Source organism: Magnolia sinica, chromosome 3 (assembly GCF_029962835.1).
Source record: "Magnolia sinica isolate HGM2019 chromosome 3, MsV1, whole genome shotgun sequence".
Lineage (NCBI taxonomy): Eukaryota > Viridiplantae > Streptophyta > Magnoliopsida > Magnoliales > Magnoliaceae > Magnolia > Magnolia sinica.
Window position 1 is genome coordinate 89389342 of NC_080575.1, and position 24938 is coordinate 89414279.

The following is a 24938-nucleotide window of genomic DNA, read 5'->3' on the forward strand; positions in this document are numbered from 1 at the left end:
GATAACCAACAGTTTATATAACTCATCTTCAAGTGGATACCAAATAGGCCCCAAAACTTTGCATTATTAAAGGACATTGGAAGGGTTTTTAGGCAAAAGAAAAGGGCATTTAGGTGATTAGGTGAAGTTGGCCACCTGCTAACCATATCTCCACCAAACCACTTCCCCTCTCCTCGATGTCGCAACTTACAAAACTCTCCTTTCCTCACAGATGACACTCATGTACGGTCATCTACACCATCTAAATTCGAGGGTGCATTATGGATGGAGCATCCAATTGATTGATATTAAAATGGATCATTGATTAGAAGTAAAATAATGATAATAATAATAATCAGCAATCAAAAATCAAAAATCCTAACCATCCAATTGATTGATATAAAATGGATCATTAATTAGAAGTGAGAGGTCCAAATTCCAAAGGCAAAATCAGATGGTAAATATCATGTTCCTATTGTAGTTTTTAGGCTATGCTCCATCCACAACTAGTTTGCTGATTCGGTAGGTCTGGATTGGCTTACAACTATCCCACGTGTGTGGTTGAAGAGTTGGCACCATTTTTAAAATGGGGGTGAAATATCGTAGGAATCTAGCACACCAAAATAAACCTACTTTACTAACAGTTTCCCCTCCCCTCTCTTCACAATTTGCAAGACTCCTCTCCATGCGCATTGCACTTGCCACTTTTCTAGGGCGCGTGCGTGTGCGTGCACATGCGTGCACATGCATTATAAAAGCAGGACAATAGTTTCACGAAGTCTGAAACAAGGCAGCAACAAAAATAGGGTGCAGGAGTGGGAAGTGTTTGTTTCAAGATGTTGGTGGGTATAAACGGTTAGGAAGGAGTGCAAGCATGAGCTTGAAGCACGATTCAAAGAGGGAGCATAAATTGGTTAGAAGGATCGTGCAACTAAGACGAAGACGTGCATGCGCACTAAGAATTTAAGGACTGCCACTATTTAACACTTTCCTAAAACACATAAGCTACAAGGTGCAGTGGTTTGTCCCAAGTTAGGTCTACTTGCTAATTAAGACAAACTTAAAATCCCAAGTAGTTAACTTTGGCTTCAATTAAATTCTTAGTTTCCAAAACTTGCGCCATCGACACATTAACAGTGCAAGAAAAACACAGAATATAAATAAAATAAAATGCAACTCCTCACCAATCAGTCCTTCAGCTGCTCAAAGAATAGCTAACAATGTTTCCTTCATATGCACTCAGGGAAAAAGGGGGGGGTGGGGGGGTTGTGAGATGCTAGCAGATCATGATTTCAGTAAGTCATGACCATCCACTTCCTACTGTTGGCTTTAAGAAATAGTCACACCAATCTTCAATTCGAAGGGTCAATAGAAAAATAATTACTCCTCGAAATGCAAATGGCAATTAATATTTATTTCCATCCAACAGACAAGCAAAAAAACAGTACCTGGTAAAGTCTTGTGAATTCATGGTCCCTCGTCATTCCCTCTAGCTCAAGAGTGTGGGGATAATAAATAATGTGGGTTTGCTTATTGTTTTGGGTGGTCATCTGCTTTTATATCTTTGAAGTCATCCACCAAAAAAAAAAAAAAAATCCCTCTCTGCAGCTTCAAACAGTCTTCTTGATCTCGTCTTGCCCTCTCCCCCTTTTGCTGCATCTTGCCTATACAGAAGTCACAGATTTCCCAGCTTGGCAACTGAGCCTTCTCTCATCGTTGGCGGCTATATCTTCAACAGACAATCAGTCAATTTGGCATGATTTGGGGGTGGGAAATGGCGACTTGTTCTGTAGGATGGGAAGACGATGAAGGTGAGAGGTAGGTTAATGGCCAGAATCCGCAATACGGTGCTTTCCACAAATATGTTTGGGTGGGAAATGAGATGATACTTTGGCCATAGCATTCCCTTGCCTATTTCGTTGAATAAAGGGTGACTTTGTTAAAGACTTTGATGAACTATTCTGCAACCAGTGTGGAATCTTACCTTTCATTGAAATCTTAAAGATGATGGAATTCTGTGCTTCAGACGTTGATGCTTTTAATGGAAGTATTTGCTAATCCTTGGGAACTAGAGATCTCTAAATAGGCAATATGCTTGGATGATTCTCTTCTAAATCATTCTTTAATTGTTTTGGGGATGGTGAAAATCAGGCTTCCTCTTTTGGGGGTGTGGGGAAGAAAATCTGAAGAAAAAAAACTTAGTTCATGCAATATATATATATATATATATATATATATATATATCATGGGTTGGGACTTGGGATAACAAGGAAGCTGTTGACCACTTATTTATACATTGTCCTTTGGTGAGAGAGTTGTGGGTTCGTTTTTGTATCTTGTCTGGCGTTGAAATGGTGTTGTACCTATCTGGAGCACATAATCAGCAATTGGTCTTAGGGGGCTCTCCCTATTAAAGGAATACTCGGAGGAAAATAGTGCCTTATGCTATCATGTGGAATTTATGGAAAGAAATGGGAGGATTTTATTTTTATTTTTATTTTTATTGAAAAGTCATAACACTTATATTAAGGAAAAAAAGAGAATACAGAGAGGACATGGCCGCAGAGGAAGAGGACCAAACTACGCTCCAAGAAAAAGAAAATTACATTCCTTAAGATTATCTACATGTGTAACCCACTCTACCATTATAATGCAGGGACATGTGATAACCTAATCCTAGATGCATGTATAATCAAGTTAAAGAATGTTCAAATAAATACATCAATTAACTAACCGTTTCCAGTTAAAGGGATTAGGTAAACTTCAAAACAAAGATGAGGTCATTCCGTCAGGATCATGCGCCTTAGCATAAAATGGCGTAAACAGTAAAAAGGGAGGACTTAGGGATATGAGCATATCCCAGATCTAGCATAAGTCAGTCCACAATCAAGTTTGGATCTGATTCTACTGACTAACCATCCCCCTTTTCCATTCAAACTAGAAAAGAGATATCCAGAGAGGAATGAAAAGGGTGAAGAATGAAGGGTTCGAGATGAAGAAAGTACAGGTCTTTTTGTCGTCAAAAGAAAAGGAGGAGGATGATTCTTACCTTTTCATACACCTCGAAGATCTAAAAAGAAGGAAACCTAAAATCAGGGTGGAATCCTCAACACCCAAGGGCCAATCCTGAAACCCGAATCTTTTGAATAAAGAGGAAGAAAAGAAACGAATTTCTATTCATTCAATAATAATGAAAATAGGGTTTCTCACAATGTATATATAAGCTATGGAAAAAGCAAAAGTGCACAAAAGCCCCTGAAAACAAGAAAAATAACAAAAAAAAAAAAAAACGAAAAGTAAAGAAAGTGCAATAAAGCCTCGACATAAAGAAAAGAACAAAAACGCCTAAAACTAAAACACCCGTGTGGTAGGGTGTGAAATTCGAACCATGGATCTATGGTCAGGGTGCGGTCATGCCGCTCCTACACTCGTAGCGTGTCAGAAAATGGGTCTGATAGACCCAACGTCCATCCACATCAATTCCTCCACTCGGGTACTTTGTCGGCGACGCCTCCTCCTCTGGTACACTTTAAATGGTGCAACACTGATGTCCACATCACATTAACTGTTTGACTCTACGAACTATAGACTCCACCAAGTTGGAGGTACCATTGAAGCATTGCCCATTCCTTTCTTCCCACACAAACCACCACACCGCCAGAAGAGCTAGTCTCCATAACATCATCCTATATTTACCCAATCTAACCCCATGCCAAGCCTTAAGAAGCCGACCTGCCGAGTCTGAATGAGACCACTTAATACCGAAAGGATTCAAAATACCTGGCCAGATTTGGTTGATAAAGGAGCAGTGAACAAAGAGATGATCCACCGACTCTTCATCTGCCATGCAGCATAGGCATACATTTGTAATAATCATCCCCCTTTTCCTTAGATTGTCAACTGTGAGAACTTTCTTCTTTCCAACCAACCATCCAAAAGCTGCAATCTTAGGAGGGGCTGAGTATCTCCAAAGCTGGTTTGTCAATGTCTCTTCTTTGGGGGAGGGATCCCTGAAATCTTAGGATTTATTTTAAAACATAACAGCTTGAATTGGAAGTACCAAAATAACAATTACATCTACAATTGCAGAGTAGCCCATGGGAAGATCAGAGTTAGGGATGCCTCTAGGATGAATTCATTCCACCTCGGAAAGGTGTCATCATAGGTGGAAGCAAGCTTGATTTAGATCGAAGTTAAAGCTTGATGGTCGCCTCTGCCTTTGGCTCATCTTAAGCTTAATTTCAGTGGTGCTATACTGCTATGTACTATGTAAGACATAAGGGTCAAATTGGGGAGGGAGGCATGGTTCAAAAGGAGAAGGGTCAGATCCTCTTAGCATTCTTTGGCCAGGGTGGAGCTCTGAACTCAAATTGAAGCAGAAGTCTTGGCTCATCGGATGGTTTGCACATTGTTTCAGCATGGAGTGATGGTCCTTTAATGATTAAACATTTTCAACTGGATGTCTTCTGAGTTGCAGGCCCATAGAAGCTGCAGCCTTCTATAATTGTTGCAACCATAAGGCGATACAACCTGGACAATCAAAGATCTGGACAGTCCAACCATTCACATTGTCTTGATTGATGATCTGGGCCAAATCCATGGTCTGATGATAAATCTGACATGATCAATAATCAGATTACATTGTGGGGGCCCATGGGATCAATACACAGTCATCAAGTTCATAGAATTTATTGATTTTAATTAGTTGTTAAATCAGAGCGAGTGACAACGTATTCGATAAGTTTCCCTTTTTGTATTTTCGTCACTTTTTGGTAGGCCACTTTTTGGGCATTGAATGATGTCATAACGATGCAAAATTAGTCAAAATCAAGCAATTTTGATACCATTGGAGTTATGGCCAATTTACAACATGCCTATATGGTTTTGACGGGATTCAAGGGAACTCCGGTCATGAGAACTGATCACATACAAGCAACAGTAAGTTGGGAACACAAAGTTGTTGTGTTGTACCATCTTTCCTGCTAGCATACCATTAGTGTAGGACATCATCAATACCATGAAAATGGTAGGCCCCACCAAGAAGATCACCCTTCTTGAAAATCATGTTGATCCGCCCACTAGGTAGGCCACACATGTATGTTGAGTCAGTCTGTCGACTGTCATTGATTCCAATGGTGGGGCGCACCTGGTGAGCGAAACAGCCTGATTTTTGTTTCAGGTGATCTTCATGGCGGGGCCTACCATTTCCATTATTTTCTGAATTTTCTTAAGTTTATTATTATTATTATTATTATGCATCAGCTAGGCGAATCATCCAATTTCAAACAAGTCAGGCCAATTTCTGGGATCCATACTAGAACTGGACAAGTCACATTTGGAAACCGATATTTAAACCCTTGGCATGGAGATAGTTGTTTCTTGTTTTCGGTTATCCAGTGGGATGCTAATTAGATAGTTGATTCTCTTGCGAAAGGGGGAGTGGTAAGAGGGTCACTCGCTATCGACACATTGATGCCACTCAAAATCGCATTGTTTTTCTCCTTTTGCTCTTAATAGATTTGGAGTCAGCATTTCAGAGAGAATAAAAGATGAAAAAATAATATGGTCCAAAAAAACCCAAAAAAAAAAAAAAAAAAAGGCACAAAAACCTACAATGATTCGATGAAGTAGAAAGGGTTTAAACTTTTCAAGGCAAATGACCCAGTTGATTCCTTGGGATTGTGTTTCAACTTTCAAGGCTTATTATTTGCATTGAAGACACATTACACACTGAAGGCATGGTTTTCTTGATTTAGCTATGGTATCTTTTGGTTCTTTCTGATTAGTGATATTAATATAAAAGGGGAAAAAATGAGTACAGAAGTGTTAATATTCATATTTTTTACCAGAAATTTTGTGCAGAGAAGTTTTAATATTAATATAGTTGACCAGAAATATTGCCACTATGAGATATTCACATGCTATGCATGATGAATTGGATACGATCAGTTTCATCTGAAAGCAGAGAAAAAGGGAGGCAATAATTTAGTAAACAGAATTGCTTCTTCATATAGCATGATCATCAGATGAAACAAGATAAAAAGAAAATACAGCGCACAGACCGGCGGGCTATCCTCAGTTGCGTTCGATACTCGGCTGTGCTGCCCAGCGTATAACAACCAAGAAGAAATTCCCAAACTTCTGCCCTTATAGATGGATCCACACCCTAAGCACACAGGCAATAAGTGGATACAATGAGAAATGGTCAGATGGTCTTTCCTGAAGAAGTCCATTTAACAATATCATTGATGAAAGTAAATCACTGCAATTGATTACTAAAGGTGCTCTTGGAATTGAATGAAGTAGTTTCCATGCAGAATACTGAATGAAGAAAAGGATTTTCGAAGGATGAGCACACAAATGAAAAGAAAAAATAACCATCTTTTATGAAACAATAAGAACAGTTTTCAAGAATATTAGATTTTATTTTACAATAACTGGTAAAGATGACAACACAAAATTGCAACTACAATCATTTTTCGCCTCAGAAAACACTTGGCTGTCAGAGTCCAGGTGTAACAGCACTCATGCATAAGGGATCAATCTTTAAAACCCTCTCCCAACGACTCACTGAGAACACAGAACAATTAAGCCTTTCCTAATGTCAAAAGAGCTGGTATAGCCTTCCCTTCAAGGTCTAAATAGCACTGATCTCTAATGTCTATGACCTATACAATGATTCTGTTCTAGTCACCCATCTTTGGATCTCAATGTACAACAGATGCATGAAGCTCTACAAGCAAGGAAGGAAACATAGGGAGCAACGAAGTTCCTCCCCAGGAACCACAAACTGATCTAGTAAACTCACTTACCAGATCCAATAGTTTCTCTCTTACTTGCATGGTGAATTAACTAACCCCAATGGTGAGTTTTCCAACAAGCTTTACAAGGAGCTCTAGGAACTCCGAATAGTTGTTTGAACAGCGAGTTACATTAATTCTATCATTGTATTCATTTTCTTTTTTCTTTAATGATTTATTTAGGCACAGGTATTTTTCATTTCTTAGTTGTATACCAAGTGGAGGGGCTTATTTGGCCTCTTCTTTTTATGTACTTTTATGATGGGACTAAAGCCATTCCTTAGACTGGCCTTCCAATAGTAACAAGTTATGTTCTCATAGTATTATCATAATTAATCCTAATTTTTATGATGCATGAAAGATGCACACAACCATCATCATCAGTGCAGACAAAAGCAATTATGTGAAATGCTACTGCATGCATACGAACCAGTTTCAAGATTTCAAAACACATGAATGAACTGAAGGAATCAGGGAGGCGAGAATGTGATGTAAACCACTTACCCCCAAAACAATTAACTTGAGTGCTTTTTTAAAACCAAAAACCTTTCCATCACTATCAAAAGAGGCTTGCCACTTCTCTGGCTTGAGCATTTTGCTTCCCTGCACCATTACGGAAAAGACAAGAGGTAAGCAATCAAACCTAACAAGAGGTAAGCACTCAAAACTAACTTCTATTAGCTGCGCCAACTGAGAAAAGATGGTGAATTGCCAATAATATTTCAATGATATAATAGGATCAGATAAACATCAAAGAAAAAAAAAAAAATTTATCCCAACAACATTCAGAATGATAGCTGAATGGAAATAAAAGGAAAAGCCTGGCATTGGTCGACAAGGTAATTTACTTAAGCAATCTCTGGTAGGCATTGTTACTTAAAAGTACTATGTATGTCCCTACTGAAGCAACTAAATTGAAAGATAAGGATTCTAATTCAGCTATGTGCAATGGCATGTGTTGCTAGGGAATGATAGCTGAATGGAAACAAAAGGAAAAGCCTGGCATTGGTCGACAAGGTAATTTACTTAAGCAATCTCTGATGTATGTCCCTACTGAAGCAACTAAATTGAAAGATAAGGATTCTAATTCAGCTATGTGCATTGATATGTGTCGCTAGGGAAAAAGCAACACATGCCAGTAAGCAAAACATATGTCAACAGAAGGGAGAAAAAACACCCATTCAATTGTTCACAATTCCATGTGGGATGGCTTCTTTTACAGCCATTGAGTGCATACCGAAACTTAATGCTAAAAAACCAACAGAGAAACCCCACTGGTTACATGCTTAAAGAGAAAAACATAAAAGATATCCAATTGGTCTAGACTTCCCTAAATGCACTTTAGAATAAGCTTAAAAAAGGAGAAACAAATATGGAGTTGAACGAGAGAGATCGGTGGCTAGAGATAGAAGGCAAACTGCAAGAAGACGATAGAGTTCTTCTGAAAGGCCCTAATGGAGAAAGTATGGTGGTTGCAGAACGATGGAGGAGTTTGGGGGTCATTGGAGCATGGTGCTTCAAAAGGAGCCAGCTTCTAAGGACTCCCAATCCAATAATAGGTTTATCCTAGAGAGTCTTGCGATCGTGGAGAGACCTCAAGACACTGGTACTATAATCGTGGAAAGGCTAAATGAAGGAGGTTTGTGGATAATGCAACTTGCATCAGGGGCTCCTTCCAGGAAAGGCACTGGATCTTTGAGAGGATATCATGGGGATATCCCATCTCATCATTCCAGAAGGTCTACTGGGGTGGGGGATAGTGGGGCTGAGGACTCCTCTACTCTCAATCTTGTCTCCATGGGAAATAGGGATGAAGAGCAAAAAGAAGGGGTTGCGGTTTCCGGTATGGCAGCCAACTGTGAAGCAAATGGAGTTGAAAAAGGGGGCGTTTGGATTCTGGCGGGGAGACAAAGAAAAAGAGGGAAACCACTATCAGGGGCGAGTTTGAGAGTGTCTAACCTTGTTCGTTGACTGTTTTGCGGAGTGGACAGAATTTAATTTCCAAAGGGTTTTCAGCAATTACGAGAAGATTATGGAGGTGATTATCCTGGGGGTTAAAGGCCCGTCCACCAGAAAGGGTTGATGACCTTTTAAGGGCAATCAAAGGGGCTTCGGGGAAAAGATTCAACAGAAAAAAGCTACAGGTGCGGAAGGCTCAATATGGTCCTTCTGAGGTGAATAGGGGACAGAGAAGGGGGAGAGGGAGGCAAAGCAAGGATGGACGGTGGCAAGAAGCCAGTCGTAGCTGAGAGTAGAAAAAATACATCCCTGGAGAAGTCGAAGGCAGATGCAATCATCCGGAAAGAGGAATCGATCTCATTCAACGGAGCACTAATGGGAGATGCTTCAATGGCAACAAGGTCAAAAGCTTCCATTCATATCCCTCCAAAGGTATGTCCATCTTCTTCCCCTAAGGCAGTCGGTGTTTGTCATGCAAAGCCTATCTCGGTCTCAGGTTCATAGTGTCGAATCATCCTAGCATCCTAGATAAGACCATTTCCAGCCTCTAGTGCAGGTGCAGCCTTGTTGCTAATCCATGTTCTAGTTCAATTTGTTTGACCTTACTTTTCAGTAGTGTTCGAGATGTGATCTTAGGGTCCAGGATTTCCACATTTGACCTATCGACAATTCAATCTTTTAGATGTCTTTGCGTCCTTCTGAGAATGTGGAGAGAGTTGTCTTTGCAAGACAGATCCATTGCAATGGACCAGTCTCGTCTCTCACCAGATGGGATGAATGGTCCGTGTTTGGGAAGACGGATATCTAGGTCCACCTTCTCCCATTGGAACTCTGGACCAAGGTGTTCCAAAACGGTAACGGTGGCCATAACGGCCACCACCGTTACCATTATGATACAGGCAGTAACGGCTGTTACGGGGGCCGTAACGGCCGTTACAGCCCTTTTTTGTTTTTTGAAAAAACTGTTACAGGATCGTTACGGTCCATTACAGGGCCGTTATAGGACGATTACGGCCTGTTTTTCTGTAACGGCCGTTACGACTTGTTTTTAAGTTACGGCCGTTTCGACCCTGTAACATGTAACGGTTATGACCATTACCGTTACGTAATGGCTGTTATGGCCGTTTCATAGCCGATTTTGAATACCTTGTTCTAGACTGAGGAGGTTCTTTTGGCGATTGGGTCTTGTCTGGATGAATTTCATTTGATAGATGAGGTAACTATTAAGTGAGAATACCTTCGATAGGCTAGGAAATGTATCCACTAGAAAATTTTTAAGCCCTTTCCTGACTTTATCACAATGATGGTGGGGGGAGACTATTTCAATATAAAAATTCGACATGAAAATCCCCTAGTCAAACTTGGGAGCGTCATCTCTTCCACCATAAGAGAAGGTTGGTCGGAGGAGCTACTAGGAGAGGAGGGGAGGCCGTCTGGAGAAGAAGTTGCACCGCATCCCTGCTCCGGCAGAGCACTGGGATCGAAAGGTTTGAGGGTGGTAACATGTCTCCAGGTAGTGCCACATGCGATAGATGCATTTCATGCCTCCTCATCCTGCACTCATGTGACGGGGTAAAGACAGTTGTCTCCACCAAGGTCTGCAATGGCTTCTCCTGGTGTAGTTCAAGAAGGAAGAGAATCAGGGGTGGGGTCCATATGGTTAGATGGTTGAGATAAACTCTCTACGAAGGGAGTTAAAGTCCAATTGATAGAATTGCTTTTGAGAGATGATGATGTTGAGCCATCCTCTCTGGCTGACAATGGCTTAATGCATACGACAGGTGTCAAAAGGGTATTCTCCCCTGTTCCATCATCAAATCCTACTTTTAAGTCTCCCTACCAATCCCTGTCCATTTTTCAAATCTCTAATAAAGGAGGGGACATGTGTCCTCAAGAGAATAACTTTCAAAAGCCTTTGGGATATGAGTTTCTCTCTGTGACGTGTGTTTCATATGGTAACATAGATCGAGAAAATATTTATGAGCAATCACCCTCAATAATTAATTTCCATACGTCATTACAAGAAAAAGGTTCACAAAAAGAGGATTCGTCATATATCATCAAAAAAAATATATTACTACCATTGATATCCATCGAACGGTTGAGTCTGACTGGGCTCCCATCGTTGATCCTCTCATTGACACATGGCCCTCCCCATCTGTTGTTGAGATGGGTGGGTCTCCAGATTTGGTCCTGACTCCTGAAGGCTTTGATTTTGCTCTCTCCAACGTTAGTAGTTCCTTCTTCTTACTTGGGTCCTTTTTCCTATTCTTGAAGAAAACCAGTCAGGGGAGGAAATTGTCCTTCTGGTGCTTCTCATCATGAGTATTTTTTAACACCTACAGTTGCGTCGCCTAATCCAAGTCTATTGGATGCATGTCTTGGGGGGATTGCATTAGAAGGTCTACCTTTCATTTCTAAGCCTATGGGGCCTTTAGTTTTTGTTCCATTCTCTACTCCTATTACGAGTAGCGTCTTTGACTTATCTACTGGGGTCATCATTCCCATTCTCTCGGAAGAGGCTCTTGTGGTGTCTCCCCTTCAAGCTACTCGAGGAGAAGAGACGGATTGTCCCTTTGCCAGTTTGATTGATTCCTCGGCTCTCTCTGGAGAAAAGTTTAAAGACATCGATTGATACTGTGAGATGGGTGGGTCTGACTAGGCTCCCATCGTTGATCCTCTCGTTGACACATGGCCCTCCCCATCTGTTGTTGAGATGGGTGGGTCTCCAGATTTGGTCCTGACTCCTAAAGGCTTTGATTTTGCTCTCTCTCCAACGTTAGTTGTTCCTTCTTCTTACTTGGGTCCTTTTCCTATTCTTGAAGAAAACCAGTCAGGGGAGGAAATTGTCCTTCTGTTGCTTCTCATCATGAGTATTTTTTAACACCTACAATTGCGTCGCCTAATCCAAGTCTATTGGATGCATGTCTTGGGGGGATTGCATTAGAAGGTCTACCTTTCATTTCTAAGCGTATGGGGCCTTTAGTTGTTGTTCCATTCTCTACTCCTACTACAAGTAGCGGCTTTGACTTATCTACTGGGGTCGTCATTCCCATTCTCTCGGAAGAGGCTCTTGTGGTGTCTCCCCTTCAAGCTACTCGAGGAGAAGAGACGGATCGTCCCTTTGCCAGTTTGATTGATTCCTCGGCTCTCTCTGGAGAAAAGCTTAAAGACGTCGATTGATACTGTGAGGGGCAAAAGATGGGTGAGGGATGAGCTTTGTCATGTGGGTTGCCTTCTTGAGGTAGTGTTTGAAAACAAAAAGAAAAAATTGCATGGCCTTATTTAAGATGATGGGGGAAAAGGGGATTCACGTATTACATTTGGGCAGTCTCAACCGTTCTCTTTCTTTTACTAGAAGGTGCAGGGAGTTGACGAACCTAGGAGTCAGGGTAGAAGGAGAGAGAAGCCCTTCCTCCAGGAGCCAGAAGGGGAAGAGGGACGAATTTGGTTACTCAATGAAGAATCTATCTTGGAATGTTTGTGGGTTATGATGGCCCCAGAAACGCATTCTTGTTAAAGATGTTTGCAAGCGATCAAAGGCAATTATTAGTGTTTTTCAAGAGTCAAAATTCAGTCAATGTCTAGGAGTTTAGTTGAGTCAATTTGGAGTAAAAGTGTCAATTGGTTTGCTTTGGACTCTATTGGGGCTTCGGGTGGGATTATAATGTGTTAGAATCCTGCACTTTGGTGTTCCTCCCCCCCCCCCCCCCCCCGTTCTCAATTTTAGGAGGAGCTCTTGTCTATTTACGACTAATGGCACCTCCCATGGTGTTTAGGAGGCGACTTTAATGTGGTTTGCTTCCATAATGAGATGCTTAATGCGTCCAAAGTGTCCAACAGTATGCGGGGGTTCCCCGAATGGGTCCATAAACATCAGTTGGTCGATCTTCCTATGGGTGGAATCAAATATTTGTGGTCTAATGGTCAAACTTCCCTTGCCATGTCACTTCTAGATAGGTCTTTTATGTCTCTCGGGTGGGGTGCATTGTTTCCCATTTTTGTGCAAACAACGGCTTCCGAGGCCTATCTCGGATCATTGCCCCATTTTGCTGGAAGTCAACAAGCTAAATTGGGGGCCTTGCCCCCTTCAGATTTGAGATAGCTTGGCTAGAGGTTGAAGGGTTTCACGAGCTAGTAGCCGAATGGTGGAAGTCTTTTGTGGTCTCAGGCAATGTAGGTTTTGTTCTCTACAAGAAGTTGAAGTTGTTGAAGGAGGAGCAATTCCTAGAGGCGAGAGGTGAGAAGGTGAAATGGAGTCCATGCTTATCAAAATCCAGACCATCCAGACCCTGGACCTTAGGGAGCAAAGCAGTGTTCCATCCAATTCTAAATCAAACCTCAGAGTGAAGTTACTTTCCAATTATGTTGCTAGGGTAAAAGAGTTGGAAGTCAAATTGCATCAACGTTCGAGGGTTGTGTAGTTGGTTGAGGCCTAAGGGAGATAAAAATACCTAATTCTTTGACGTCATCACTAGTGCTCGGCCAATTGTATTTCTTCTCTTTTGGTTGATGGTTCAAAATCGCGAGTAAGGACGAAATTTGTGATGCTATGATCAGTTTTTATTCTAAGTTATTTTCAAATGATGGGTACGTTAGACCCAATGTTGATGATTTGGCTTTCGAGTCTCTCTCTCTCTCTCTCCTGTGGAGGCTAAGAGGCTGGAAGAGCCTTTTACAATTGAGGAGCTTAAGGAGGCAGTTTGGGATTTGGGTAGGGATCCCTGATGGGCTCCCAATCTCTGTTTTCCAATCTTTTTGGGATTTGATCAGTTCGGATCTGTTGGCTTTTCTGGTGGGCATCGCTGCCTCGACAAAGCTAGCCCCTAAATTAGGGTGTACATTTTTTGCTCTTATTCCAAAAATGCAAGGTGTTGATGAGCTGAAGAACTTTAGGCCCATTAGTTTAGTAGGTAGTCGTAGTCCTTATAAGATCTTGTCAAAAATTCTCAGCCAAAGGTTGCGACTTGCGAGGTGTGTTGTCCACGGTGATCTCGCCTTATCAGAGTGCTTTTGTCTCAGGTCGGCAAATCTTGGGTAGTGTTCTAATTGCTCATGAGTGCATCGATTCCTATTTTAAAGGAGGATCGAGTGGTGTCATGTGCATACTTGACACGGAAAAAGCATATGATCATGTCGATTGGTATTACTACTTACTAGGCAAAATGGGTTTTCGCATTGTTTAGAGAAAATGGATTTCTTGTTGTATCTCCTTAGTTAAGTATTTGGTGTTGTTAAATGGCTCTTCATTTGGCTTTTTTAAGTCTGCTCATGGTTTGCGCTAAGTAGAGTTATACACGAGTCAAGTTAGCTCGGTTAGCTCGCTCGATTCAACTCTGAAAAGCTCGCCTCAGCTCGAAATTGGATTCAGACCGAGTCGAGCTAGTTTTTGGAGCTCGAAAAAATTTCGAGCCGAGTTCAAGCTTGCCCGAGCTTGACTCGACTCGAATCAAACCTCAACTCGAACCGACTCGAATCGAATCAGCTCGGTGACTCGGTTATTTTGATATGAATGCTGCTTGCCGAGTGTTCGATGAAATGACTCAACGAAGTGTTGGTGAGGAAGGAATGGATATGTCGGTTGTTTGATTTTGATGTTGCTTGCCTAGGTGTTTGATTTTAAAGCTGCTCGCCCGGGTGTTTGATTTTGATGCTACTCTCTAGGTGTTTGATGAAATACCTGTGAAATATTGTTACTGTTTTACATATTGTGAGAAATTGAAGATGCATTCTACCGGTTTGAGAAAATGTCGAACAGGCTTGAACTCGGCTCGAACTGGCCTGAGCTGCTAACCGAACTGAGCCGAGATAGCAAGACAGGCTCGAGGACTGAGCCGAGTTGAGTTCGAGCTGGGGTTAGCTACTAGCCAAGCCGAGCAGAGTTGTGCCAAGCTCGACTCGTATACAGCACTAGCACTTAGGAGCCCCTCTTTCTCCCCTTTCTATTTGTTATTATTTCAAAAGCTTTAAGTAGACTGCTATGTAAAGGTCAATCCGCTGGTTTATTCAAAGACTTTTCTGTTAAAAAATTTCTACATCTGATAATTCATCTCCAATTTTTCAATGATACTATCTTGTTTTATGAAGCTGACACCTCTATAATGGCTAATTTGAGGCTTATAATGGGCTAGTTCAAGTTCATTACCAGGTTGAAAGTGAATTTGTCAAAAACAAAAATTCTAGGAATCCATAATTCCCAAGAAACCCTATCGGCCTTAGCCCAAATATCTTAATGCCAAACTAGTTCATTTCTTTCTTCCTATTTGGGACTTCCCCTTTGTTTAGGGAAGTCCCCGAAGCATCATTGGGACAAAGTTATCATACGCATGAAGAGTAAACTCAATTCGTGGAAAAGCATGTTACTATCCCTTGGGGATAGATTATCTCTTATCAAATCGTCACTCTAAGTATGGGAAGGTGGGTCAGCTAATGGTAAATTCCATCTGCTCAATTGGGCAGAGAGGTCTGTTGGTCGTTCGCTGAAGGGGAGTTGGACTTTGCAATCTAGGCCATGTCAACACATCCCTTCTAGGTAAATGGGTTTGGAGATTCGGGGTGGAAGATCACCCCTTGTGGAGGAAGATCATAGTTGCTAAGTATGGTCCCACTCTTTTGGGTTGAACCAAAGAGTCATCTGTTTATTGTGCCTCTTTTATTTGGAAAGGGTAGCAAATGTGGCCCCTATGGTGAGGGAGGGGATAAGATTTCAGGTGGAAGATAATCAATCTAGAGTGAGATTCTAGGAGGATGTTTGGTGTGAAGACTCTTCACTTCAGACCTCCTTTTCAAACCTCGCCATTTTATGCCATATCAATAATATTCCAATGGCCAGTTGTATGTCATATTAGAGGGGGTTTGGGTCCCTCCATGCTATAGGAATTTGAGTGATGCCAAATTCGATGATTTGGTACATTTGTTCTCTTTTGCAGGATGTAGAGCTAGCTCAAGCCAAAAACGACTCTTTGGCTTGGAGGTTCGATAAGTCCAACAAGTTTCCGGTGAAGTCATTGTATCAATGTCTTTCTCTTAACGAGAAGCTTCCAGCCTCTACACAAACTACTTTCAATTGATCTTATGGAGCCACTCCAAAAGTGGCAGTGTTTGCTTGGTTAGTTAAGAAAAACAAGATATTGGCAATCGATAGCCTTCGCAAACACAATGTGTTGGAAACCGCAGAAACACTCAAAGACGAATCAAGCAAAGTACACGCAATCACACAATCAAGTCCAAATAAGAACAATCTTAATTTTACATGGAAAAACACTTGTGGGAAAAAACCACAGCACAAAGCGATGAGTAATGGCACTATGAAAGCAGAAATTAAAAGAAATGGTAGCTTACTGATTCGAACAAGCCACGAATCTCTTTTCACAATCCCTACCTATGCCCTTGAACCCTTAGGAACGAATTAGAAAGCCCTAATACATCTCTCTATCTCACAAAACCCGATTTACACTTGATATATATATATATATATATATATATATAGAGAGAGAGAGAGAGAGAGAGTGTTACAACCAGAATAGGAAACAACTTACGCAATTTTAAGTGCATCTTCGATGGGACCTTCAATGGCATCGACACCCCATCGAGGATCTGTCGACGGCATCGAACTCCTTCGATGCCATCAAGTAGCAACACTAAAATGTTCTAGCAACCAACGTGGATTTTCTGGATTTTCTTGATGGGATCAAGTAGCTGTCGATGGCATCGACATCTGCTCAATGGCATCGAATGGTCTGTCGATAGCATTGACAAACCCTTGTTACTGACAGATTTAAGACATCAACAATAATCTCCACCATGTCTTCAATCTTCATTCATCATAGCTCATTATCAATAACCATCTCTAATTTTGCCTTCCATCATAACTCCAACATCGCTTCTCTTGCACACTGTCTTCCATTTACGCCTACACCAAGCCCAAAGAAGTTGCACAAAACTTAAACTTCTTTGTGGGAACCACCTTCATAAGCATGTCAGCCGGATTCACGCTTGTGTGAATCTTCTCTTAAGTCATGCCTCATTCCTCAAGCACATGTCGGATAAAATGATGACGCACATCAATATGTTTAGTACGTAAGTGATAAACAGAATTCTTAGCCAAATTGATCGCTCTTTCCCCGTCACAATTGATTGGCATAGCCTCCTGCTAAAGGTCCAACTAATTTATCATCCCCCACAATCAAATACCTTCCTTGAATGCTTCTGTCATCGTCATATACTCAGCTTTGGTTGTGAAAAGAGCTACCACAGACTGAAGCTTCGACATCCAACTGATCGCTCCACCCGCTAACACAAATGAGTAACTGGAAGTCGACCTTTTATTATCCACACCGCCCGCATAATCTAAATTCACATAGCCTACTAACTTGTCTCCTAATTTTTTAAATGTTAAAACGTAGTCCTACGTACCTCAAATATATCGAACTAGCCATTTCACTGCCTCCCAGTGTTGTTTGGCAAGGTTAGACATGTATTTGTTAACAACACTTACTGCATGTGAAATATTTGGTCTTGTACTGACCATGGCATACATCAAGCAGCCAACTACACTCGAATAAGGCACACAAGACATAACATGTTTTTCTTCATCTGTTTTATGACATTATTCGGAAGATAGCTTAAAATGTGTCGCGTGGGGAATGCCGACCAGCTTTGTCTTGTCCATCTCATACTTCATCCATACCTTCTCAAAATATTCAACCTAATATAACCATAACCTGCTCATCTTCTTGTCCCTTTGTATGTTAATGCCGAGAACTTTCTTTGCAACCTCCAGATCTTTTATCATGAATGTCCCTGATAATTAAGTCTTCAGTATGTCGATCTCAAACATGATATGACTAGCGATAAGCACGTCATTAACATACAATACCAAGATAATGAACTTCTCATCACTCAGTGTCTTGTAATAGACACAATGATCATACTCACTCATGGTAAACCTCTAACTCATCATAAAAGAATCACCACTGCCTATGCGACTATTTCAGGTCGTACAACAACATCTTCAACCTACAAACATTGTTCTATGCTCCTTGTATTTCGAAACTTTCTGGTTGCTTCATGTAAATCTTCTCTTCTAATTCCCCTTGCAGGAAGGCAGTCTTCACATCCATCTGTTCCAAGCTTCCAGCTCAAGATTGTATTAGGCAACCAGCGCCAATACGAATCTAATAGATACTTGCTTTACTACCGGGGCGAATATCTCAGTGAAGTCCACACATTTTCTCTAAGCATATTCTTTCGCTACCAACATTACATTGTACCTATCATGTTTCTTCTTGAATATCTACTTGCACCTAATTGCTTTACGGCCGATGGGAAGCTCCACCAGCTCTCATGTCTCATTCTTGTACAATGAGTTCATCCCTTCATTTATCATTACTTTCCACTTTTCGGCATCTGGCTCATCGAAAGCCTCTTGAAAAGTAGACGGATCCCCCTCATCTGTAATGAAGGCAAATGCGACATTTGAGACATCCATGTGTCTTACCTATAACCTAAGATCCCGCTCACACGTGGTTGCTTCACTTGCTCTTGTACCTGTGTCTGCGTCTTAATATCAGCCTGTGTCTCATCTATCCAACTGAATGTCCACAACCAACTTTTCGGCTTCCTTGTGCTTATCCTTACAGAACAAAGATTCTTCGTCGAATTTGACGTTGCGACTAAGGATGATTTTGTGTGATCCGGTCGTATAACCTATACCCCTTCACACCATTACCATAGCTGACAAAGACGTACTTTTTAGCCCTTTGGTCCAGCTTATCTCTCTCAACTGACGGTACATGAGAGTAAGCCTCACGACCAAATACTCGGAGCCCTAAGTAGTCTACCTGCTGACCACTCCATACTTCTTTTAAAATTTTACAATCAATAGCCGTAGAACGGGACCGATTCTCCAAGTAACAAGTTGTGTTAATAGTGTTAGTCCACATTTCCTTGCCCAACCCAGCATTACTGATCATGCATCAAGCCCTCTCCAAGAGAATCTGATGCATCCACCTTGACTACTCAGCCACACCGTTCTGCTCTGGAGTATGGCGCATTGTGTTGTGCCTCACGATCCCTTCATCTTTACAATACCGATTGAATTCCCCAAAAGTGAATTTCCCATCATTATATATCCTCAACACTTTCACCTTTCGCCCTGACTGTTTTTCCATCATCGCCTTCTACTATTTGAAGTTGGTGAAAACATCGGATTTATTTTTCATAAAATAAACCCACACTTTTCTAAAATAGTCGTCAATGAACGTGACAAACTATGACGACCCTCGACCAAAAACCACGGGCGACGACCCCCATACATCAGAATGCACATAATCTATAACCCACTTACAAACGTGTTTCTCAGATTTAAAAGACAACCTTGACTATTTACCATATATACAGTGCTCGCATATACTAAAATCGATACTTTTAAAAAATAGAATTAAACAACGGTCAGACAATACCTTCATGCCCAACTTGCTCATGTGGCCCAAGTGCGCATGCCACATATATGTAGACATGGAATTTGCTACAGACGTTGCAGCTCCACTAGATGAAGTACTTCCAATCAACCTGTAAAGGTTTTCATTCCTCTGTGCCTTCATGACTATGAGTGCCCCTTTTAAAATTTAAGGACAAGACAAACCCGGTGAATTTGCATCCAAGTGCCTCGAGTGCTCCTAGAGATATCGGACTCTTCCTCAAATCAAGAACATGTCTCACTTCGGTCAAGATACGCTCCATGTCATCAAACATCTTAATGTGCGCCGATCCAACGCCTACCACTTTACAGGCATTATCATTGTCCATAAACACCTGGCCACCATTGCACTCACTATAATTGGTGAACCAACTCCAATGAGGGGTCATGTGGTTCGAAGCCCCCGTATCCAAAATCCACTCATTGTTACATTCATCGTATAAGTATCCGACCTTGGAAACTGACAACATATCACAACCACTCGTACTTACATCAGATTCCACAGTGTTGGCCTCTATGGAAGAACCCTCTGATCTCTCCTTTCTCAACTTAAGATTTTAACAATTCTTCTTCATGTGCCTGACATGCCACAATTCTAGCACTTCAACTTGCCTTTGCCCTTGCTATTGAATTTAGACCTCGATTACGAAGATCCACTATCTCGCTCAGAATTTCTTCCCCTCGTAACCAATGCATCTATAGAAGCACTTACGTCATCGTTTTTCTTTCTCATCGCTTTCGACTGAAGAGCTGAGATAACGGTCTCAACACTAATGGTCATTCTACCGATGCACAAAGAGTCCTTGAATAACTCATACGAAGCTGGGAGATAATTCAGCAGTATACATGCCTAATCCTCATCTTTCATCGCCTCTTCCACATCCAAAAATTTGCAAATCAACCTATTGAAGTTACTAATGTGGGCCTCAACATCAACCCCTTCTGCCATCTTCAAATTGAACAATTATAGCTTCTAGTACAAGCGATTCTCAAGAGATTTCTTCACATAGATATTCTCTAATTTCGCCCATTTACTTGCTGCAGTTTTCTCTCTCACGATATTATAAAGGATCTCATCCGTTAAGCATAATTTGATAGAGGTTCTAGCTTTCTTATCCATCTTCCTCCATTCTTCTTCTATTATAGATTCCGGTCGCTTTTCAAGGAGAGCTTTGTCTAATCCTTGTTGAACTAGGATACCGTTCATCTTAATTTTCCATAGTTCAAAAAAAAATTTACCAGAATATTTGTCTACATCGAACCTCATGTTATATGTCATTGATCCTTACTTTTAGATTCGATATGCTTCCCAACGCTATCTCTGATACTACTTGTTCGAAACTGTGGAAACACTCAGAGACGAATCAAGCAAAGTACATGCAATCGCACAACCAAGTCCAAACAAGAACAATCTGAATTTTACATGAAAAGAGCCTTACAGGAAAAAACCACAGCACAAAGCGACGAGTAATGCACTATAAAAGCAGAAATTACAAGAGATAGTAGCTTACTGATTCGAACAGGCCTCAAATCTCTTTTCACAAGCCCTAGCTATGCCCCTGAACTCTTAGGAATGAATTAAAAAGCCCTAATGCACCTCTCTATCTCCCAAAACCCGATTACACTTGATATATATAGTCTTACAACCTGAATAGGAAACAACTTACGCACTTACGCAATTTTGTGCGCATCTTCGATGGGACCTTCGATGGCATCGACACCCCATTGAGGATCTGTTGATGGCATCGAACTCCTTCGATGCCATCGAGTAGCAACACTAAAACGTTCCAGCAATCAACATGGATTTTTTGGATTTTCTCGATGGGATCAAGCATCTGTCAATAGAATCGACATCTGCTCAATGGCATCAACAGACCCCTGTTAGTGACATATTTAAGACATCAACAACAATATGGTGTTGCCTAAAGTGTGAATTCTTTGCTTGGAGGCAAAGGAGACGGTGGATCATCTGTTTATTCACTGTGTTTCCACTAGGATAGTGTGGTCCAATATTTTTAGTGAGATGTCAATTTGTTGAGCTATGCCAAGTACGATAGAACACTTGTTCAGGGCCTGGCAAGGGGAAAGCATGGGTTCTTTGGGCAAACACAGATGGAGGATTGTGATGCTGGCTTTTCTATGGACAATATGGTTAGAGCAAAATAACCAGACTTTTATAAATGAAAAGCATCCTACCTCGATTATCCTTAGTTGAGTCTTGTTTTGTATTTCAAAATGGGTGTCATTAAGATCAATGTAAGGGTTTTGGGTGTTCCGTTTCTTTGAGTGGGTAGTTTTGTTTCTATTGTGGGTCGGGTTTGAGATATCGTATAGTTTTCTTTTCTTTCTTGTTTTCTATTTCTGGCTTTTGCCTTAATAAAGTTCATTTCATCTTTCAAAAAATAAGCTAAAAAAGTACCAAAAAGTCCAAACCTCTATAAACCATGTGTCGCCTTATTACACAAAAGCATGTGTATTTTGGGGGTGTATAATTCGTCCAAAACCTTTTCAATCCATAAATTTGCAAAAGAGTCAAACCTGATTAGATTTCCTTAATTTTTTGCACATAGGGTCTTCAATTCATGCATAGGTTACATAGTCGAGGTATCCAAGCCCAAAATTCGCACATGGTTGGTATTTATACACATTTCATGCACTAGGGATCCTAAATCCCTCTATCTATCATTGTAGGAAAAGATTTTCAACCAACGAATGAAAGAGGAAGTATGGTTGTGTAAAAACCTAATTAGATCAACCAGCTGATGCATTGATCCTGAGATCTCTATCCAATGGGACCTGGCAGACCTCAAAATCCACTGGAGTCCAGCATTAACGAGTATGTCAAATGTGGGGTTTCCACGCAAGATGCATGGCTTAGAAGCATCCTGCATGTGTCACCTAAGTTTGTTAAATTGGAGGGGCCAACAGCAAGGAGAATAGCCACATTTTTGGACAAAGTCCATGAGATTGTTGGGATTTTCTACTCAGTAGCAGTTCACAGTTAAGTTTATAGTTCATAAATTTCTGGGTGAATCCGCTTCTTTTTTTTTTTCTTTTTTTTCTTTTTTTTGGGGGGGGGGGAGGGGAGTCCAGTTTGCAATTAGTTCATTCTCTCTTCTTCTTTTTTCTTTCCTTTTCCTTCCTTTTTTTACGTGATGAATCAGTTTATTCATTTTGGGTCATCAATTTGCTACTTTCGCAAATCCAATCAGTTTAGTTCATGAATCTGATGATTTAGTCCACTGACCTGATTTAAATCTCATAACAGCTACCATGTTGAAGCCTTCATGAGCCCTATTTTCAATCGATCCAGTGAACTTAAATAATGCAGGGCCCAAGTTAACTAGCGACTTTCAGCAGATTTAAGGATCCAGAGGTTCCAAACCAACACACAAACTTAGAAGAATTCAGGAGAAAGGAATCTTCATTTCAATTTGCTTGATTCATGGAAAATGGAAAATTGGTTTGCAATGAACTGTTACCCAATTCAATTAACTCTATTCTGAACATCAAACCTGTTCTTTTTTCCATAATCTCTATTCCATTACCGGCAATCCGACCAGCAATAAATCCATCCACATGCCCCAACCCCATTTCTATCATTTTGGAAAAAAAAAATGATCCTATTATAATGCTAGGTGTGTTTGGATGTCCAAGATGTACCCGAGAGAGCAGAATGCTTTCCTTCAATAACTAGTATCCATTACATTCAAGTAGGATACGAACAAAATTAATACTGAATCATGATGGAAAAGGCCGAAAAACAAATGCCCATCTAGTGAGGTTTCTGTCTTCAAATGCCTCAAACGCACGAGGTGAGATGGAGGATGATCCATTTCACTGTCAATCTTCAACTAAATTGTGATTTGGGGTACATCCAAACAGTACCCAACATGTAAGAAACTACCCAAAAAATCCCTCGATGTAATAAACACAAAAACTGAGGATCTCTTATAACTGAATGCAAAGTTACTCAAATTCATCTAAAAACAAGACCCATTATTTTCTCATAGAAATTAAGATCGAAATCCAATTTCGAAAACTCCAACCTGAACGCATCAGATTCAATCGCAGAACAGAAACGCCACAGAATACCAAATCTCAAATGCAAATAGAACAGAATTTTCTAGTACTTCCACTGACCCTCGTAGGCGACTGATGAAGACAAGGCTCCCGGATATCGCGAACGATCGAACTGACGAGGTTCAGATTCACCGAAGCAGCCCGCCCACAGACACATAGCTTATCATCACCGTCGAAAGACATGAGCAATCCGTTTCTCTCTCTCTCCCTCTCTCTCTCACTTTCTGAAACAGGATTCAATCAATCGATCCAAATACTGAATTACTGACTGAACTCGAGCGATGATCGACGGTTGGGATCGAATCTGATGCTAGATTCAAAAAGATTCGTCGGACGGAAACGATCTTACCTGGAAATGGGAGAGATTTGAAGAGGGGGCTTGAAGATCTGCGTCGCCATTGACGATGAATGAAAAAACGGCTTTTTATTCAAATGATCTTTTTTTAATTATTGTGGAGTGTTTTGTGCTGGGGAAGAAATGAAAATCTGGAAGATGTTCGAGTCAGGCCTTTCTCTCTCATCTTATTTATGATTTTGTGCTGGTGTTATTACAGTTCGCACGGTGCGCAGTACGCATGCCCTGTGCTCGTGTGTGCACGTGGGACACGTGTGGACAAGGCACGGATGTACGGCGTCCTGGCCTCGACAGGAGAGGCGCGAGTTTTTCCTGGAACACATGTTAAAGCGGACATCCCCCGATGACCCGACTATGTGGGGCCCACCGTGATGTATGCGTTTCATCCACGCCGTCCATCCGTTTTTCCAGCACATTTCATGGCATGAGCCCCAAATTGAGAAGGATCCAAAGCTCAAATGGACCACACCACAAGAAAAAGTTGGAATAGCGAAACCCACCATTGAAACCTTCCTGGGCCACCATGGTGTTTATTCGGGATCGAACCTGTTCATAAGGTTGATCCAAGACTTCTTTAGCCCCAGCTTTCAACGGTGGGCATTCAATCCCATCTATTTCCTATAAATGTGGTCCACTTGAGCTTTGCATCTGCCTCATTTTCTAGCTCATGACCTAAAATGATGCGGCAAATCGGATGAACGGCGTGTTGACACATTCATCACAGTGGGCCCACAGAATCAGGTCACCACTATGTCCCATGGTCCTCATGTGGGGCCCACCTGGATGACCGTATGAAATCCACTCTGTCCATCTGTCTTTTCCAGCTTATAATAAGATGAGAGCCTAAATTCAATGCAGATGCAAGCCTCAACGCGACCACGACCGAAGAAACGCTAGAGATTGAATGTCCACCGTTGATACCTTCTTAGGCTTAAAGAAGTTCTGGATTATGTAGATATTTGTGTTTTCCCTTAGTTGTGGTGGGAATTATCTTATGAACGGGTTAGATAGCATATAAACATCACAGCGGGCCCCAGGTAGGTTTCAATGGCAGGCATTTCCATCAATTTCCTTTGAGGTAGCGCACTTTAGCCTTGGATCTGCATCATTTTTGGGCTTCTACGCTAACATGAGACGGTGAAATTGATGAACGGAGTGGATTTCACACATGGATTGCAGTGGGCTCTGCAGTGCTTTGGATGACAGGAACTCCCGAGGTGGGACGCCAACCACTCTGACCGTCCTGGAATTGAAGAACCGGGGCGGGATCGCTTGCACGTGG

General features: G+C 41.3%; 1 protein-coding gene across 5 annotated transcripts in view; it reads right to left on the bottom strand.

The window, feature by feature from the left end:
• The window catches only part of LOC131240186 (uncharacterized), a 44620-nt gene extending 20816 nt beyond the window's left edge, over positions 1-23804 (bottom strand). For 3 of the 5 annotated variants that reach the window (XM_058238291.1, XM_058238290.1, XM_058238293.1), the window contains exons 1-4: positions 23651-23804; positions 23362-23525; positions 7284-7382; positions 6042-6145 (exon numbers count right to left, since the gene is read on the bottom strand). In XM_058238291.1, coding sequence (XP_058094274.1) covers positions 6042-6145; positions 7284-7382; positions 23362-23484 — 326 coding nt within the window. In that variant the 5' untranslated portion in view covers positions 23485-23525; positions 23651-23804. Of the gene's footprint in view, positions 1-1427; positions 1767-6041; positions 6146-7283; positions 7383-23361; positions 23526-23650 lie in introns of those variants that run through there. The other 2 variants (XM_058238294.1, XM_058238295.1) reach the window with 2 other exon arrangements.
• Between the last annotated feature and the right edge of the window lie 1134 nt (positions 23805-24938).